The sequence below is a fragment of the Stegastes partitus genome, unplaced genomic scaffold (genome assembly GCF_000690725.1).
Source record: "Stegastes partitus isolate 25-593 unplaced genomic scaffold, Stegastes_partitus-1.0.2 Scaffold274, whole genome shotgun sequence".
In the NCBI taxonomy this organism is placed as follows: domain Eukaryota; kingdom Metazoa; phylum Chordata; class Actinopteri; family Pomacentridae; genus Stegastes; species Stegastes partitus.
Genome location: NW_007578005.1, coordinates 330,866 through 351,007, shown reverse-complemented (window position 1 = coordinate 351,007; position 20,142 = coordinate 330,866). Strand labels below are relative to the sequence as shown.

The following is a 20,142-nucleotide window of genomic DNA, read 5'->3' as shown; positions in this document are numbered from 1 at the left end:
ACTTCTGCGGCTGACAAGGACACAAACTGGAAGGATTCATTATGACTTTGACAACATACCGCTTCAATGAGCCACTCTGCGAGCCCTTGCCGTGACAGCTACTCTGGTGCAGCCATTTGCTGTTGTTGAAGCACACCAAAGACCTGAAGTTCCCTGCGTGGACCAACCCCTCCTCCCGGCTGGCTGTGTGAAAGCAGATGTCCCCTGGGATGAGTCCTTTGATATCTATTAAAGGACATTCCCACACAGGCCACCATTGACACAGCTCTGGATCTTTTAGCGGTGGACTTCCGCACATCACTTATCAATAGAGACAGCCGCAGAAAAGCTCCTCGGTCGGGACTTAAGGTCAGACACGCTTAAAGAGCAGAGGAAACAAAAAACTTGAGAGAAAGAACCTGAGTAAAGTTATGCCAGTTTGGCGATGTTGTTGTTTTAGGACTGATAAAGTCTTCTGGTTTGCTATTCTCCACGGACCATTACGCAACAGTTTCCACTTTAATAACCGGGGTAAGGAAGGACAGCGACGTCAAGTCAGTGCTTCTCCGGCGGGCATGTGTGCAGCTGGCGTTCCTGGTTTGAGATTTAACTCTCTTCCTCCTTCCTTTTTCTGCCTCTCTCGCTTACAGCCTGATGTCCTTCCCTCAATCTTTGCCTCATTCACCCCGACTCTCCCTCCCACACATCTCCTCAATCTTCCCAAGAGACCCCCAATTCAATTACTGCCGGGGTGCAGCGGGAGGAAGGCTCAGCTGCACAGGTACGGCTCCGAGGGATTCTCATGCACAACATGTCAAGCAAATGCATCATGGGAGCGACTTCACCGCAGGCAGCGCTGACCAAACGCAGAGCCATGGTGGAATGCAGCAATTTCTGTTTTAATTACCCATCAGGCATACCGCAAAAAAACATGAAAAAAAAACAGCATAAGCAGTGCAGCAGCAGCAGCAGCAGCAGCCCTTCATAACTGATAAGAACATTTCAGCAGAGGAGAGCAGCAAAGGTGAAGCCAGAGCACCTGCAGTAAAATAAGGCTCCACAGGATAAGGATAATCCCATGATATCACACTGCTAGTCGGTTCTGACATGTTAATTAGCCCGCTGAATCTCAATGAGAAATTCATAATTCATTGAAGAGGGGCAGTGGTGCTGTGAAGCTGCTGAGGCAAACCAGCTCCCAAGAGGGTTTCACCCTTTATTTGAGACCAGGAGGACATCACAGGGAAAGTGCAGGCTAGCTTAGAGGAGCACAGCTGCCACACCCATCATGCACTGTGAAGTCTACCTTCCCCGCTGCCGCTCGGTACGTGGGGATACGGCACCGCGGTTCAAGGGCTTAATGAAAGGATCAGAAAGCTGTCGTCAAAGGGCGACATTCAGCCGCGCGGTGTTCGTGCATTAACATGAAAAGTCAAGAGGATCCACCTTCACGTCCGTCACACAATGAGAGAAATCGCAGGTTACGTTTGCGCTCGCCTCATCCTCTTCTTGGTAAACTGACAACAGGCAAGCGGTCACATCGGCAGATAGAGTCGACTTCGCCGCTGCCTGAGCCAAACAAACATGAGGATCTTCCACAAAGAGACATCCATCTTGGTTACCATAGGAACAAGACTTATTATAAAGGCATCAGTTTTCCCAAAGCACCTGTGCACAGTATAGAGAGCAGTGCAGCATGATGTTGTCAGAAATAGCCTGACAGCATTAGTGACGGCTTTCATCATTAGCCCTGTGCTGCTGCTGCAGTCGGTCCTTCCAGGAATTATTGTAAACGATGCGGGGTGAATGAATTGTACCACTGTATCTGTGTTTACTGCCTGTTTGTTGGTGCATTATGGAAAATGGAGAGGTGACATATGATGGATATATTCAAACAACCGGTCAATAGCTCCTGCAGCAGAAACCCACCCCGCCCCCATGTTCCCTCTGCATAAATTGTCTTTTTTCAGTTGCAGCATATTTCACATGAAAAATGTAACACATGTTTTCAATGAAGGGATTATTTTTTATTATCAATTCATCTGCAGATTATTTTCCTGATTAATCATTTGTCTGTAAAATGTCACAGAACAGTGAAAGGCACTGGCTATAAAAAAAAAAAACATGTATTCAGAATGCTTATTTTAAATCAACCAGCAACTCAAAGCCCAATCAGATACGGTGCCTTCAAACAAAGGCAGCGAATCACCTTCGAGAAGCTTTCAACACTGAATGGAATTTTGCTTGTTTTTCTCAGAAAAGGACTAAAACGATTAATCAATTGTCAAAACGGTGATGAGCAATTTTCTAATTGATTAGTCACTCGGGCTCTTTGCTTGGTTTCGTCATGATAGATGATGGATATCTGATTTTCAGCAAGCTGTTAGGAAGATCCTCACAGTCTGGGAAGGCTTTGGCTGGTGACGAAGAAGCGTTTCCTTCACACATCGAATCCACAGTTGACGAAATGCCATGGCGCCACAAACGCTGACGAAGACTAGTTGTTCTCAATCGGGTTTTTTTTTGCACTTGAACGTACAACTACAGCACTATCAGATGCGTTCAGGTACCCCTTATCAAATTCATGGAATATGAGAAAATAGATTGGCTCTTTAGGTCTGGTCTCTTATTATTTTCTCTGTGGGTTTGGTCAAGGTTGAAGTCATACTGCTATGATTTGGAAATGCAAAAGCGGGATTTTTAAGCATTTGTATTTGCTCTGCACTTCGATTTTTTTTGCAAGACTCCTTCTGAATTTTCTATGAAAAACTCTTGAAACATGGAGTCTGTGATTCTGATAAATCCGAGTACACATATAATGACCAGATAGCAAGAGAAGACGTAATACGCTCATATATTGTCTGCATATCTTTTAAACAAATCCAGATATCTACATTAGTTATCTAGCTGAATGATAAAAGCGTCATTTCTCTTTATGACTGAAATCCAAGTGTTTGGTTCGAACATATTAGTATTCTTGGCCATCGGTTACCAGATAATTCCCACTGTTGCTCCTCTCCTGTGGCTCTCATCCTTCAAATTACATTTCAGGATGCGAGGCAGGAAGATGGCTGTACGTGGGAAAACAAACCCCCGTCCCCTCCCCAATCCAAACCCCCAACCCCTCATCCCGCTGCGGGATTTCAATTTCATGGCACGACAGAAAGGCAACCGAGGGTTCAGAGTTCATGTGAGGAAAGTATGAGAATATTTTCTGGCAGAAGGCAGACAGTCAGTGCAGGGATGATGCAAGGCGCATGAATGCCATGCTAACATTACCGAACACTCTCAATATTTTCCAGCTTCAATGTGGATCATTCACCAGTGGAAAATTTGAAAGAGGCTTTCATCTTTGCACTGAATGTCTGAGCTTTTAAAGCCGCAGCACTGTCTCCCGCAGCAGCACACAAATCTTCCATTTATGTTTTTTACGGTGACACTGAGCATATGACCCCCTTCCCTTCCCTCCCTCTCCCCCCCCCCCCCCCCCCCACATCTCTGTGCCCCCCCACACACACAATGCAATCTTTCAGGGGAAACTGGGTCAATCAGCAGAAGAAGAGCTAATAATGCCTCAAAACTTATTGTGAGTCTTTTTTTTTTTTAAGTCTGGGGATTTGAATACGAAAAAAGGAACTTGCACACGTACTCTGCAGCGGAGGGTTACGTCTCCTGAATGTCGAAAAAATGATGTGCAGCAGTGGCGGATCCCCATGCAAGCACGCTACACTCACATTAATGCTCTGCATGGAGACGCCCCCCCCCCCGCCGCCGCTGCCGCCTCCCTCCTTACACACCCTCCACTCCTCCCCAGCAGATATCAGTAGAAGACAGAACTCTGCAGCTCGGCAACCGGCTCAGACGCTCCTCATCCACCTCTATGTGTAGCCATGGCAACCCACACATAGACCGGTGTGATTACATGTGCCCTTTTCAAAGAAGAACTCGTATAGCGTTGAAATTCATAGCGACGTATGTTCACGGAGAGAGAGAGCGTCCGCCCCGGGATCCAAACCACCGCCTCGGAGGGAGCCGATCCCGAGTTTGAAAGGTGGCGGCGGTCACGTCAACGAGGTGCTTTCTAGCAGCAAGAGGGAGGGAGTGATGAACGACAAATAATTCCCTTCCATGGCAGGAGGCCACATAAAGTAGCTGCATGAGTGAAAAACAACAGATTAAATACTGCTGAAGCAATACCACTGGGACAGCAGGGTTTAAGAACTGAAACAAGGAATGTTTCTATTTTAAGGCTCCCAAAAGTGAACAAATGTAATACGTTAGCAGAACAGACAGGGTTGACAAATATCAGATGTCTAGATGCTAGTAATTCCCAGTCTCCATGCTGCATCAAGGCCTCTCTCTGATTGTCTCCCCCCCGGCCGAGCTGCAAACACTTTCTCGGGTGACATGGAAGATAAAATCAGAGAGGCACTATTTATCTGTGTACTGTCTCTAACAATCCTTTCATTCACAACTCTGTAAAGACGAGCTTACTCTGAAACGGGGGAGGGAAAGATCGCCATGGTCACCATCTCCTCACATCTCTCCACCAGTTTTTTCTCCTACGGCTCCTTTTAGAATTCATTTGCCACGGCGGAGCCACACTGTACAAACCTAAAAACGACCATGTAAATTAAAGGAACAGTCACAGCACAGCTAATCGAAATAGATGTTACTGTTACTCGTGCGTGCCTCGTATTAGCGAAGGGAGAGTGACTGTAATGGTTTTGGAAAACTCATTGACATGGGGTAGAAGGTAGGAGAGAGTTGGGGTCGTCGCTTTGGGCACCAGAGCTGCTGCCCCGTTCTCTAACAGCCAATCAAATCCCATTTGTATTCACATTCAGCCAATGACAGCTCATCAAGAAAGATTGGTGCCAAATCATCCTCTGTGCCCAAATCATTCATCCGCCACCTCTGTCTGCTCTCCCCCTAAAGCGCTGTGAGGCAGGGAGAAGCAGACCGTGTCCCCACCACAGCTCCGAGTTTAACAGGATTTAGCACACCGCTCCGAGACTAGACTGTCTTCCCCCCTCTGAGCTCTGCCTTCCTTTACAGTCGGCATGTCACATTTGAAAATACACAACATGAAACACGAGATACTGAGAACCTTTGATGGTCTGTAATGTGCGCAAATAATATGCATGTTGAATTTCAATTACACCGACCTGTCTTGGCGTGCAATGCAGCAGAAGATGAAATTCCTGAGTTTCTCCGCATGCATGTGAGGTTGGATTGGAAAGCTAATACTTCCCAAGAAAAGCGAAAACAAGCAAACAAATGCGGACCAACCATGGGAGTGTATCTTCCCCTCTTTGTGGAGCAAAAACAGAGACAAGCTCATGTGTCTAAACTCATTAAAATAAAGGAAAATCCCAAAATTCTAAGGATATGTTGCTCAGATGTGAATCAACCACAGTATAAACAGTCAAGAATGTCCACGTGTAGGCCTGACATTCCCATAAATAGCACTACACTATTAATATCTACACCAAGGGGGCATCTAATGATTGTTTCGATTACTCACTAATCTGCCATTTCTCATTTAACTGATTTATCACAGTCAATAAAACGTCAGGAAACTGTGACAACTAACAACTCCTAACAATAGCTTCACTTTACACCATTAAGTCTGTCTTTAATGGCGTCAGGTTAAGCGTCATTGTCTTTATGTTCGACACGTTTATTACCAAATCCTGCAACTGGGAATTTTTGCATAGCTGCTTGAAATCCGACCTAAATCACAAATTTATTACCTGCAAATTAATGTGGTATCTCAAATCGGTGGCATCAATATTGGCTTTAGAGTTCCTTTGAATCTATGTCAGTTTAAATTACCATGACTGATGCATGTAATAAACTGTGACAGAATGATTTTTTTTCCGCAGTTACATGAACATCCATGTTGTGCCGCGTCTTCACAATGTAAGTACAAAACCATAACTGATGCACAGACTCGTGATCGAGTCAGTGTAATGTCGTGACAATCATATAATAACCTGCGACTCAAATCCACATGTAAAATTTGGCTATTTATACACCTGTAATGATTAACTCTCCATATGTATCTGGGCATTGATCCACAGGTAGCAGCTTCTCCACACTGCTGGTCAGCCAGTCAGCGAACAACCCTGCCGTAAGCTGCCGAAGACAGAGCTGAAAGAAGCTCTTCATCGTGTTTCTCCTCATTAAGTCGGGACCTCATTGCCATTCAGCTGACAACAAGGCACACTGGATCTGCTCTAATTGCTTCCCATCACAATGAATGGGTGCCAGCATATGGGGAAAAGAGTGCTGAGCGGCGGGATGACGCTAAGCACTCTGGACTGGTGTGGGAGCCTTGCTCTAAAGCGTGCAGGTCCTTCCTTGTGCGTCACAGCCCCGTTTAACCTGGGTGGCCCCTTGCTGCCTGGGTTTCTCCCTGCAGTTTCTGCTTGTAAACACGCTTTAGTTACGGGGAAAACATGAGAATTCCCCTCAAAATTGAGATTTTTCTCTCATATCTCACTAAAAAAGCGCACCTCCGTCTCCTCTGCTGTGACAAACGTTGGATACGGCGGCGATAAAGTGCACCGAGATCCTGGATAGCGCGGTCGGCTTGTCAGTGGGAGATGAATTACACCCTGTCACATGAACTTTGTAGCTAATATCATTGTGACACCGTGAGTTGACCTCTGACACGCTTCACACTGCATGTAGTGTATATTTAAGGCGTTCCAATTGAGGAATGCAGGCTTCAAAATGTAGACAAATCCGAGTATTGTATGTTAGAACAAGAACAACAACGAAACAGCACAGCTAGGAGGGGCATCCAGCATCATGTTTATCCTTATCCACTGATTTCTAATCTGAACCGACTGATCAAAAGCATCAGCACCCTGCAAGATAAAGCTCTGAAGTTCCCCACCTACTACATGCTGTGTTTAGAAAACAATCTGGAGAACATTTCGCTCCGTGTTCCCGCTGTTGATAAAGTACAATGGCTTGTGGCTTTGCGCTGAATCAAAAAGAAGGCCGGGCTCACGCTACAGGAGTTTCAGAATCCAAATAGATGTTGAAATCAGGTTGCATCACACATATAGGGAGAAACTTCACAGATATTCTTGTCTCTAATCTCAGACGTACACACACTGCCGAATTGGAAAATAACAGCGCATCACACACTACAGGATATTGCGAAGATTATGGTGCCAGAGGGAGCAATCAGGGAGCAGTGCACCATCTCACCTGATGTAAAGACTGCGTTGCTACAGCTTGCTGTAATGCAAATAACACTTTGCAGTGAGAAAAAAAAAAAAAACAGAAAACCAGACAGTTAAAGGAGTGAGGATGAGAAATTAGTTGGGGAGATGTGGCCAACACACTTTGTCTATTCTTCTGTGAGAACTCGAGGTGTTAGTTCGCTCTGGCAGACAGCGTCCATCTGCTGTTTTATAGTGAGATTCTAACTATCAGTTCTAACATCAGTAGATAAGGCTCGTCTTAAGGGCTTGAATGTTTAGTGTTTCTCGGCAACATCGTAGCTGCTCCAGGCTCTTCCGTGATAATCACACCCAACCCGATTTTAACTTATATATATCAAGCATCTGCAAAAAGCAGATGACGTGGTTCTGTTTGCTTCATCGAGCCTTGACCTTTAGTGGGCGGTTTACAGCAGAGTGTAAAGCTGGTGGGATGAGAGTCAGCACCTCCAAGTCTGAGGCCATGGTTCCTCGCAGGAAACCAGTGCTTGGAGTTGCTGACCTCGGTAAAGGATGAGATGGACAGGCCAACTGGTGCAGCGTCAGCAGTAATTTGGACTTTGTACTGGACTGTTGAGGTAAAGAAGGACCTGAGCCAGAAGACAAAGCTCCTGATTTACCATCTGATCTATGTTCCAACTCTCACTTGTAGTCCTGATCTCTTGGTGGTCCATCCATCCATTATCTATACACCGCTTAATCCTCACTAGGGTCGTGGGGGGCTGGAGTCTATCCCAGCTGACTTAGGGTGAAGGCAGGGGACACCCTGGACAGGTCACCAGTCTATCACAGGGCTACACTTAGAGACAGACAACCAAGCACACTCACATTCACCCCTACAGACAATTTAGAATCACCAATTAACCTCAACATGTTCTTGGACTGTGGGAGGAAGCGCTGCACAGTGAAAACATGCAAACTCCATGCAGAAAGATCCTGGGTGTCCTCACCAGGATGCAAACCGGTGCTAACCACTGCTCCACCTTGCAGCCCCTCTCTTGGTAGTGACCGATGATAACATTCAACTTTAAGCACTAAACACAAGCACAGTTGTGGCTGATGGCAATGTCATTAGTTTGTTTTTTTTTAAGTATTTGGTCACAAATCAGTGTAAAGTTAAATTTTGACCAGATGATAATGCTGCATGAAAAGTAGAGGGCTCACTTAAGTTTTTAAAGTTCATCTTTAGGGAGACATTTAAATAGGGTGACATCCAATAGTCATCACAAATTGTTGCTCAAAAACATAATTTTTAATCTCACGGCGTGAAGAAGAGCTGAAGGATAACTAAAGTCTTAACAGTGTATTATATGAGAATTGTCAATGCAAAATATAACGCCGATCCATGCTGCAGAGGTTCAGGTAGATTACTGGATAAGTGAAAAATGTAAACTGTTGTTGGCAACAAGGAAAAGTCAGAGGATCCCCAAAATGAGAGGAATTCATCCTCTGGGGACCATAAATGTCTATCCAGTATATCATGGCAATCCAGTGAGTAGCTGCTGAGATATTTAGTTCAGACCTCAGCAGTGGAGCCACTGGCTGTGGTTAAAAATGTGCTTTATTCGAGCCTGTGTATAAATTTGCTGTTGACTCTCTCATTAATTAGGAAAGCGGAGGCATTATACTGTAGTGTAATGAGACTGTGCTGGGTAAAAATCTCATATGGAAAGCAAATGAAAATGCCAAGAGATGAAGGGGTTTGTAATTAATTAATTCAGGATTTTTTTTCTCTCCACGGGAGCCTTTAAAAAGGGGCCGTACCATAACTGTAATGGACAAAGTGATGGCTGGAGAGGACAGAGTGCAGTCCTCAGTGGCTCATTATAGTTAGAGAGGAAGCACAGAAGTAGTAGTGCAACATGAGAGAGGATGTGTCTGAATTTCTAATATTAGAAGCCGGCCTCGCTAAAGTCGGTACTAAATGAGAAATATTCCATGTAAGTCTGCAGCATGTAGTATTCTAGTAGAACGGCCTGGCTCATGGAGTCGACTTCCTTCATTCATAAGAATGAGCATGACTCCCCCTCCCTCCGCTCTGCCGTCACCATCCCATCCCCCCACCTCCTAACCTCTACATCCAGGCTACAATCCTACTCCAACTTCTGCAGAGCTCCCACCAGCCATCAGCAAACATAAGCATCAAAACATCAGCACAGACAGTGTCAGCGTATGTTTGCCCGAGGATCGCAAGACAGACGGAGGGCTGCAGTCTGGATTTCCTGCTCTACTGAACTCTGCGCCGGCATAACAAATGGAAGCAAACCAATTGAATTTTCTTTTAAAATTGACAAAAAAAAAAAGGTTGAACAAAACCCATATGGTTTTTACTGGAGTGTGATTTATAGTCAGCGCCAGTCTACCATTGTCCAGGTATTTGCAGCCAAACATCATCAGCGTCAACACAAGTGTGTTCACAGCCAGAGTGCTAAGTAGGCCACAGCATGGTATGTGACCCACGAGATGGCTCGATGGCCCCTTTTTGTTTCTCAACCATCTGATACTCTGCCCGCTGAGGTGGAAACTTACCCCTCTCAAACAGACGAATAGGAACTGAAGCCTTGGGTATCAGTAACAGGGTGACGTTAGACGTTTTATGTTTTCTTAAAGAGACGCATAAAAAAAAGAAAGAAAGAAAGAAAGAAAATTCCAGCCCTGAGTCACTTTGACAATAAAATCATCTGAGATGAACTGCCGCTTTCTCCAACAACGCCGCGTGTTCCTGTTGTGAAATAAAAGACTAGATAATTGCTTGACAAACGTGTTTTGTAGACCATGCAGTTATCGCACTTCGCTGCCGCGGGGGAAGAGATTAACATCAGCAGGATGCGAACCGAGTTGACGTATGTCTTCTGTATCTCATGTGTCAGTTGGACAAAAAAAAAAGATGAGATTTTTTTGGGATGTAATTTGGGGGAACAAAGAGTAGCTACTGTGGAAGTTATGCAACCCGTTCTACCAAACAACTGAAGGAGACTTCGTTAACTGAATACCTACATTATATAATGAACTCCTTTTGGTTTCAGACACTTAGAACAGAGAAAGAGAAGAACATTTATGACACTGAACTAGATTTTTTAAAAATTTTAAATAGCTACTTTCAACGCCAAATGTGAGCCAATGACTGAAGAAAATGTACTCCTTTGACACCTCTGGGCGAAAATAATATCAGACCCACTGAGATTTTTATCTCAAGTGCTGACTTGAGGTAGAGGATATAATGTGTGTTAAATTGAGCATGAATGAGTCTTTCTGGTAGCGGGAGCCTTTTGTTACTCTCGTCTCAGCTCCAGCTTGTTTCAGCCCAACCTGCCTTGTGGGAAAAAAAAGAAGAAGAAGGTATTTCTAGCTCACCGTTACTACCACTCAACTACGATACAAAGGCCAAGTCCTTACGAAGGCCAACTTACTGGAAGCGTGAGAGTTTGTATGCATTAATCCTGCCATGCAACATTTGTTCAAACATACAGCAGAAAATCCTGCTATTGTATTGCCACTGACAACGCTGCTGTTTTGCGATGTCTGCGTGTGCATCAAACTGACAGAGAGTGGAAACAAGACGACGATCCGCGCTGAGAAAAAGACATACTAGACCAAAGCTGTTGTATAATTTGACATGTTTCATGTCAGAAAATTCAAAGCACCAGTGTGAGCTTAGAGCAGTGTTAAACGCTACTACGGGATACTAAAACTCCATAAAAACTTAATGTGTGCTGACAAAACTCTGAGGTTGATATCACCGTAGAGAGCCTTCGAGCTTCGCTGCAGGCTTTTTTTTTTTTTTTTTTTTTTTTTTTGGTGGTGGTACAGATTAGGAGCTCTGAAGCAGGCTGAATAATATCCCTTCCTCACCTGCTCTACTTCATATCAGGTGTAGGCATCAGCGGCTGGATGAAAATCAATTTTCAAGGCCAGTATTGGCAAAGTGATTGTTCCAACGCACGGAAAAGATAAAGCCAAACGCAGATATGGCACAGAGGCTTGAAGAGTGAAGAATTAAAAGATTCCCCAAGATTCTTGTCTCTTAAACAAAATTAAAACAAAGCTGAAACAAATTAGGCGTTAATGCCTTCACCTAACTCGTGGTACACAAAAAATAATTTGGTTTAAATGAGAGCAATTAAACTGGATTTCACTGCGAGAATCTAGCGAGTCTTAAGTATTAAATACAACCCATGATACCGGTAGAAAGATCAGCAGTCATGCACAGGGGAAGCCGCCTCGCTTTAGGTACGTGGTTTACCCGTGCTGCCTTGGGAAAACAGCCATGAGGACGCATCCGTACTGCACTGCGCTGCACACTCGCTGTCAGGAAAGCTCAGCAGCTTTCAGCTCCATTCATACACATTAAACAGGTCCTCTGTGCCTGCCGCTGTATGTTTCCTTCCATCACCGCTTTCCACTTTTCTCTACTCACTCATCTGGGCAGAATAAAGCTGGTTCTTCTATTCTATCCCAAGACATTTACTCCACCCCATGTTTCTGCCTTTAAATTCCAACGAAAAGGCCAAAACCAACAAAGCATTAGCGAGTCCTTTCCTCTTACCTATCCGGTCCATGTCATCATTCTTAATCCCGTTTATTCCCATTTTAAAAAGGGCCCCGCTAATTTCCTAAATAAGCCGGCTGTTGCAGTTTTGAGAAAAAAGTTACACAAACAGAAGCAAACAGTAGATTAGTTAGGGACTATTTTCAGCGGCGGATTAATTTGTTAAACTGGGCATTTAGGGCAGCAGGACAGTGTACCTGTGACTGACTTAAAAATAACCGCCGCGCCCATGTTTGTCATAATGAATGACATCTGTAAGCTGCTTGCTTTATGTTCCCACATTCAGTTTTGAGAATTTGAATCTATCTTTCTGTCGCATTTAAAGCATAATGAGCACATATCAAGAGCAAATTGACAACCGGCGTCTAATTTTAACTACACTTTCGCATAATCTGTTCAAATAGCTTAGACTATAGTGTCTAAATTTAGATCTGTGTGATGAGAAAGTTAATCCTCTAAATCCGGAAAGCATGAATGGAATTCAAACAGCAGCTCTTTTCATTCAAAGACAAGAAAACATATTCTTGTCTCTCCTGTGTACCTGTTTGCTTTCTTTACATTGTCTTAGAAAGCAGCAGCGGTTCTCACACATCATCAACGCACGACTGTAGGAAAGAACTACAATGGTTTCCGCAAAATACTGTAAAGGTTGTCAGGAGGTCACAGTGGAAGAATAATTCTGTTGTAAAAATACAGAGCAGATTTGAGGCAGTTTGGCAGATTAGGGAAACAGTGAATAGAAATTAAATGCCACCACAATAAACTGGAAGATCCCTGACATTACTCAAAAGATCCCTCCAGTTTCATCCATGCATTCAACATGCAGTTGCCATGCCAACCTGTTACCGCAGACTGCTGCTGCTACGATGAAAAGGGGGAAATGCTTCTTGGCTACTGTGCAGTAATGAAGAGTCCCGTTCCGACATTAGTATTCCCATCAAGCCACACGACCGGGCAAGACGGCGACAGCAACTCACCGAGATGTCAAAAAGCTCCTCTGTGTCGTCCAACATTCGGACCCTGATGGTGACATGTCGTCCAGGGGGCATGGCCGGGGGTCTGTGCCCGGGGTCCAACGTACTGATGCCAAGAGTCTCCGGGGCTCCGAGGCGCTGCCCTGCTCCAGAGGACATTGGCTCTGGGTCTGGCTGTGCCATGGTGTGCTGCACTGCTCACTGCCCAGCCTGCAACAGGAAGCCAGGACAGAAAAGTCAGGGACAGAAAAGCGTGTTTTCGCACCCGTTCGCTTTCACAAGAGCACAAAAATGCGGCTTAAAAGTAAAAATTAACCCAGTAGTTAGGCATTCTGTTGCAAAGCATCAGCAATGTAGGTGCAATACAGTACGACGACTGCATCAGGGCCCCAGAGGACAGGCTGCACAACCTTGCGTGTCACACTAACAGAGTAATTGCAAATGCAGTATTTGCACTCGCCACTAATGGCTGATAATTGTTGCCTGTGGGAGCCCCAATTACTGTGAAAAGAAAAAAAAAAAGATCCAAGCATGTTCTTGATTTCAAAGCGCAAATCAGGCGGCCCTAATTTGATTTGACAAATGAATCACGAGGCTAGACGGTAAAATCAAAGAGTCACTACAATGACAATTGATTCGGGAAGTCGTTAAAGCAAGACATTAGGGCCACAGACGCACAGACACACGTATACATGGGATTTAATGGGTCTCAAGGGGAGCAAGTCAAACATGTGAAGACACTGCAGGAGATGTGGAGGTAATCAGAGAGCAAAGGGTACAGAACTGTATGTAAAGTATTCGATATAAAGATTTTTTCTGGCATTAATAAAGAAACACAACAAAGACTTGTACAAAAGTTGTTTTATCATTGTTTAATGCAGTTATTTCTAACCAGAGGTACTTCTGCAGTTTCCAGGAGGTGGATGAGTCCAGAGGAGCTGAACTAATTTTCAAATAAAAACTACAATTACAATTTTAACTGAAGAAAAAGATCTAACAGTACCTGTTCAGAAAGTGCAAAGACTAGTTGGGTAACAGTGACGGATAAAACATCTAAACGATGTAGAATATTGTTAGAATGTAGTTACTGGATAAATAGTTGGCTAGCTTAAATGCTATAAACAGTTGAAATTGCTAAAAGATAATGGGTAAATTGGAATTTAACTGATTGAAATAATTACCTAAATGTGCTAAATGGAAAAACTGTTAACAAACTTAGAAGTAATCGATAGAATGTTCAAATAGACAGCTGAAAGAAATGGGAAAAAATGGTGGCATTTTCTAAACGAGCCAAACATCATGTAGCCTCAAGCAGTGAATCAACTGTGGAAAAACCCCGAACCTTTGACCCCGACAGTAAAGGGCTCTATTGAGCTTTGTTATGCTGTGAGGGGTAATTTGCTGGCATGGTTTGGGTTCACAATACTAAGTAATTGTAAGTGATGAATCATTTTTAGTTGAGGGTGGTCTCTTCTAGGCTGACAGCGCCGTCATGCATAGAGTATGAGGGGTCACTGGAAGGAAAACGTTGCTTTGGGCTTATAAGTCACCGGATCTCAACTCAACTGTGGGAGTTTTGGACCAACATGTTCTCCACCACCATCATCCAAACACCGTGAGGGAATATGTTTTGGAAGAATGGTGTTCACGCCTGCAGTAGTAGTTCTTGGATAGAGAAAGACTTGGAGAATCAATACCGAGGTGCATCGAAACTGCTCTAGTGATTCACTTTATGTTGCTTTCTTTTCTTTTCACTTGCTTGTGGTTAGCATAAAGGTAAAGGACAAATTGTTTACCCATTATAAAATGGATGAATAGCTTAAATTAATGTGAAACAAACTAACTGAAAGTAATGACTAAATGGTGACATAATAGTAAACAGGTATAACAAAATATAATGGATAAACAGTTAAAACCTCTAACAGAAATGGATAAACGGTGAGAAAGTAGTTATAAATTAGTTGTGGATAAGTTATGAATAAATTATTTAGGTAGCTTGCGTGATAAATCGCAGCTAAAACTACTTGATAAATCACTGGAAATGTTGGGTAACGATGATTTGTCACTTTGGAGGCTATAGGTGCTGTGTACGGAGGAGATGAGTTAGCATTTTCTCACTGTCTTTATTTGTCAGGCTTTATTTTTTTTTTGCCTCTATAATTTAAAAGGGAGGAGACATGACAGCGGGGGAGAGCGAGGAGATGACATGCAGCAGAGAGCCCAACTGGAATCAAACTACACTACCGTGAGGACTAAAGGTGAGCTATTGCAGCACTCAAGCATTCTCTGACTATCTTTTTTAAACTCATCATCTGTGACTGCAGATTTTCTCCCTCTTCATTTGTTTCCTCTGTCACAGGATCCTTCACAGCATCCTGCAGCTTCAAGCGGGCTATCCGAACACTTTTGGTGCTGGTTAACTCTGCAAACGCTTACGAGCTGAGAAACATTAAAATAAGACTCTCCATTCATAAACACCATCTGAACACGTAATGATCCAGTTAACAAGTATATGATGACCTCCTTCTGCTCAGCAGTGATCCTCCCAGCACAGCTTTTGACTATTCGGCTTATGCACGGTGCAGCTAGGAAGTCTTTTAATTGTAAGGAAAATCCCGATGGATAATGGAAACTAAACAAACGGTGGTGTCAGTGAGTTCATCTGACAGATCTGCGTCCAGCTATGGAGGGTCACATCTGATGCTCAAAACTGAGGTGCAGAATGTGGAATAATCCGCTGTGTCACTCAGTCGGTGTTCCTCCCAGGTGGAGGGCCGTGTTTGGACAACGCTGTGGACTCATTTGTTCCGAGTTGACACACGAGCAGGCCACTATCCACACCCCGCCACCCCCGCAGCGTATCCACAGCCAGATTCCCCCAAGGCAACGCTGTCCCGCTTAATTCTCTCTTCATTGCACATTCCAGCAGGCTGATGTCATCCTGAGACCTCACCAAGTGGCTCGCCGGAGCACCGAGGCCAGTGGGCAGTTGTTCAGCCGCCGCAGAGGTGAATGACTGCTGCCAAGTTTAAGCTGAAAGCTGAATAAGGCATTTCGAAGGAGTGGATAATGTAATCCAGCAGAGTGCGTGGAGAAAATAGGCCAAGGACGGCGGATACACTAAATTCTGTCTGATGACAAGTCTGCTTGAAGCTGAAGGGAGGTATAGCACGTTTGCATTCGAACACTGCGGACTGTAGTTGCGGCTAACAGGGCTGCAACTAATGATTATCTCGTTACTGATTAATGATCAAGAATTGACTAATTAATCAGTCGATAAAAAAAGTCAGAAAATTGCGAAGCACATCCATCACAGTCTCCCAGAGCCCAAGCTGACAACTTTAAACTGCTTCTTTTTTCCGACTAGTAGTTAAAATACCAATTAAATCTCATTTAAAGCAACATAAAACCAGGAAAAGCAGCAATGTTTCCTACTCGGGGATTGGAAGGTTTGGTGTTTTTGATTGATGAATGGCTTCTAACAAAACGATCGATGACCAAATGGTTTTCTGCCAGTTGGCAAGGGAGTAGGTGGTTTGGATCTGGTTTCCCACCATTAAGATTTACTGTGCTCCGAGGCTAACTAAAGTAAAGGGCGATTTGTAATTAAACTAAACCAGGAAGTGTCTCATTTAGTTTTAATACTTGAAAGTCAATCTCTGAGTTTTAGTTCTCAACTTTCAGTTTAGATGAACTGTACTCGACCCCGACCAGTGAATTTTTATGGAGCATGTTGTATCGTTTGCACCTGTACACCATCACCACAGAGCAGTGGGTGCGAGATGCCGGGTGTTTTCCAGCTAAAGTGCAAACTAAACTCTCCCTTGGGTTGATGAAAACCAGACCCTGTGCAGTCACCGGGGGGCGTGAACGGAAAACATGCTTTTCAATTCAGGGCCCCACCGGTCGTTTATGACATCTGATCCCAGTCTCTCGCCTTGATTATTGGCGAGCGTCTCATGTCGAGTCTGTAAATTCACGGCTTGTGTGACCTGCACATGCATGCCACGTAACCGGACACTCTTCAAACAAAGCGGCAGCGAAACAAAGGCCAGTGAAAGAGTAGACAGTGATTATTTCGGCCTGACACGTACCCTCCCCTCCGCATCAGGTATCATGAATCAACCGGTCCTGAGCGTGTTCCTCTGAATAGAGCAACTCAGGCCCCAAACAAACAAAAAAAAAAAAAACACAGGCACCGGCTGTACAGATGGCACCTTGTTCCCAGGGCAGGACATAAAGCGAGGTGTACAATGCCAAAGGGGAGGGGAGGGGGGGCGTTTACGGACCCAAGGGTGTTTCTGAGGGTAAACCACCCCTGCCTTTGAACTTGTTTGCTTGAAATTCCCCACAAGTGTGCAATGTGGAGCTGCTCGGCTTATTGAGCGGCAGGGGTTTTTGGTAACAGTGGCTCCTCTGTGCTCAGGGGCCCCTCAGCGAGAGTCCACCATTGCACAGCTGGAATCCTTTAGTGACAGCTGAATGGCCAGAGGCTGTGGCACATAGAGCCAGCTGTCTACCTGAGAGAAGCTCCACGACCACAAAAAAAAAAGAGCTCAATTTCCTGTGTGTGCAACTGATACCTGGGTGTGGCTGGCATTTGCGTGATTCACTTTTAAGTTGCTATTGTATTAATAGCAATGTGTCAACTGAAACCAAACGGACACATGAGTGCAAGAAAAAAAAAAAATACATGCAGAAAAAAAAAAAAATCAGTCAGTGAGGTCTTTCCCTTCACCTCACACGGTCTGGCAGCATGTTCACACCTTAAATGTAATGTAGGTTAACAGAGCAGGCTGCTGTAATCCTCAGGACATTAGCAGCCTGTACAGTAGATGTGACATTAATGCACTGCTTGGACTCACCTGGTCGACACGCCGTGCACACTCAAGTGGCTGGGTATTGAATGGCCACTTTTCTCGCGACATTTGGATCATTTAAATGTCACACAAGATGCATGAGTCATTTCTTCTTCTTCTTCACAGCAACCAAACAGCTGAGGTGTACATCCATGCAATGCAAAAACCCCTCACGCTGCTGCTGCAGGACACACAGGCAAGGGACTGCATAGGAAGGATCTTTTTTTTTTAAATTTATGATTATTGTTATTATTATTTTTTATTTCCCTCCCTCGAAAATCCACAGGATCACAAAACAACACGGGAAAGATAACTCCCGAGACTTAACCCTAATCTCCTCAAACAAGTTGAATCACTTCCCCTGAAGAGCAACACACACACACACACATGTACACACACACATATGCACACACACACACAGAGGGAAAGAAGACTGCACGATTCTTACCCCTTCTCTCGAAATGCGGGCTTGTCCTCACGAAAGTACGTCCCAGCTGAAGGGAAAGATATTAACATCCACGTCCAGCCAGTAGTGGCAAAGAGAGAGGAAGAAAAAAGACTTTTAGATGCAGCCCGTAGCGAAGAAGAGGAGAAGGAGGCGGAGGAGGCTTCCTGCGGTCGCCATTGCGGACGACTGAGTGAGTGAGCCGGGGAGGATTACAGCGAACCGAGCGGCGGATCCACTCCCGGTGCTTTGACTCAGACAATGAAGGAGGTGCAGCACCTCCACCTTCTCAGCTGCGCGGACACCGAGGAGCGACAGCACCACCTAGCGGCGGCGGCAGGGACTGTACGCAGGGCATGACATGAAGATAAAATAAGACAGGATTAGTTAAGTCAAGATATTATAAGTCTGAATTAATTCTACAGCTCGGAAATTTGCAGTGTTGCAGCAGAAAAGTGGAAAGTGCAAATATGTAAGAAATGTCAGTAAATTGTACTTTTTTTTTTCCGTTGAACCTTTTTGTACTTGTAATACTTTATATTATTGTAAATATCAGCATTTTGGGCAAGTTATTGTAAATACCAGTATTTTTTTCCACCTTATTTCTATCTATCTATCTATTCAAAATAAATAAATATATGAAGGGTATGAAAACACACCACATGAAAAGGTTGGGAAAAAAAATAATCGCAATTATTGTTCTGCTGTAAATCCATGTGAATCAGTAAATAAGACATGTTACAAGTTTCATATTTCAATAAACCTTGAGGAACTGAGCACCAAATAAACAAAGCGACACATCTTTGACCTCCTTTACAGCCCACAAAGGTCCATTACTTGACTAAATTAGGCACATTATTTGCAACATATATACTGTATACATGATGATTTTTGTACATTTTTGTGTTTGTCTAATTTTCCAAGTCATCCATTGACCTCACTGGGGATTCTATTCTGAATCCTGGCATCCAATTACATGAACGTTTTTGCAATTTCTATTTTTTGTAATGTGTAAATATTTATTTATTCTTTTAGCATCTAATTTCTTAAGTCATGGGGGATTCTGACTGCTATGCTGGGAGTCACTAAACTTAGCATCCAATCACTTAAACTTTATTTCAATTTATATGCGTTTTCAGGTTGAGATAGTTCAATACTTTGGTTCTTGTTTGCTAAAGATGATATTTACACAACATCATACTGGATTATAATGACAGACCCACAAGTTATGTTTCATTATGCTGCATTATGTTTGATCACACGATCTATTTCAAACTGTCTGACAGTGTCATCGGTAGGAAGAAATAAACAAAAACTACACATAGGTACTGGTTCTTTCACATGTGGATATTCAGCTATTGCACAAACACATAAGCAGTTTTTAAATATACAAAATACTCATAATGCACAGGTTGTATGTGTTGACGTTGCACCCGAGGGAGATGTGTCGGCTTCTCCAATTGAGGAAGCAACTTGTAATTTCACATCACAAGTAAACAGAGTGAAAGATCAAATCAAGTTTATTTATATACAGCATGCTTTAGAAAAATGATATGAGCAAAGAGTTTCACATACTATCAGTTAAGCAGCAACAGTAATATGTGCACAAAGCAAGACACAATGAAGAGCCCTTAAAACAATTTGCAAAACAAAAAGTATAGATAAGGTGACAGCCCTGACAAAATTATATAGAAAGAGCCAACCAATTCAAAGATTCCCTTTGAGCAAGCTCTTTGGCGTCAGCGAGAAGGAAAACTCCCCTTTAACAGGAAGAACCAGGCTCAGGGAGGGTGGCCATCTGCCTTGATCGGTCGGGGTTTTGGTAAAGAGGAGAGAGAGAACAGGATAGTAGATAGAAATCAGACAAACAGCACATAAAAGAACTATAAACACTGGGGAGGTTGGTGGGGCCAATGACTGCAGATCAGAAATGTGCAGCTCCAGATCCAGAGACGCCTGCAGAGAGGACAAAACATACACTACAGGAGAGAGAAGACACAAACTTAGTGACATGCAATAGAGGCATATAAATGTGTGGAGAGAGAAAGAGAGGAGAGTCAAGGAGAGGGGCTCGGTGCATCATGGGACATGGAAC

At 43.9% G+C, this 20,142-nt stretch overlaps 1 protein-coding gene across 2 annotated transcripts in view; it reads right to left on the bottom strand.

Annotated features, from left to right (window-relative positions):
• Positions 1-18,261, bottom strand: part of LOC103357790 (FERM, RhoGEF and pleckstrin domain-containing protein 1) — a 61,651-nt gene extending 43,390 nt beyond the window's left edge. For both annotated transcript variants that reach the window (XM_008282495.1, XM_008282494.1), the window contains exons 1-2: positions 18,051-18,261; positions 12,747-12,953 (exon numbers count right to left, since the gene is read on the bottom strand). In XM_008282495.1, the coding sequence (XP_008280717.1) occupies positions 12,747-12,926 (180 nt within the window). In that variant the 5' untranslated portion in view covers positions 12,927-12,953; positions 18,051-18,261. The remainder of the gene's footprint in view (positions 1-12,746; positions 12,954-18,050) is intronic.
• Between the last annotated feature and the right edge of the window lie 1,881 nt (positions 18,262-20,142).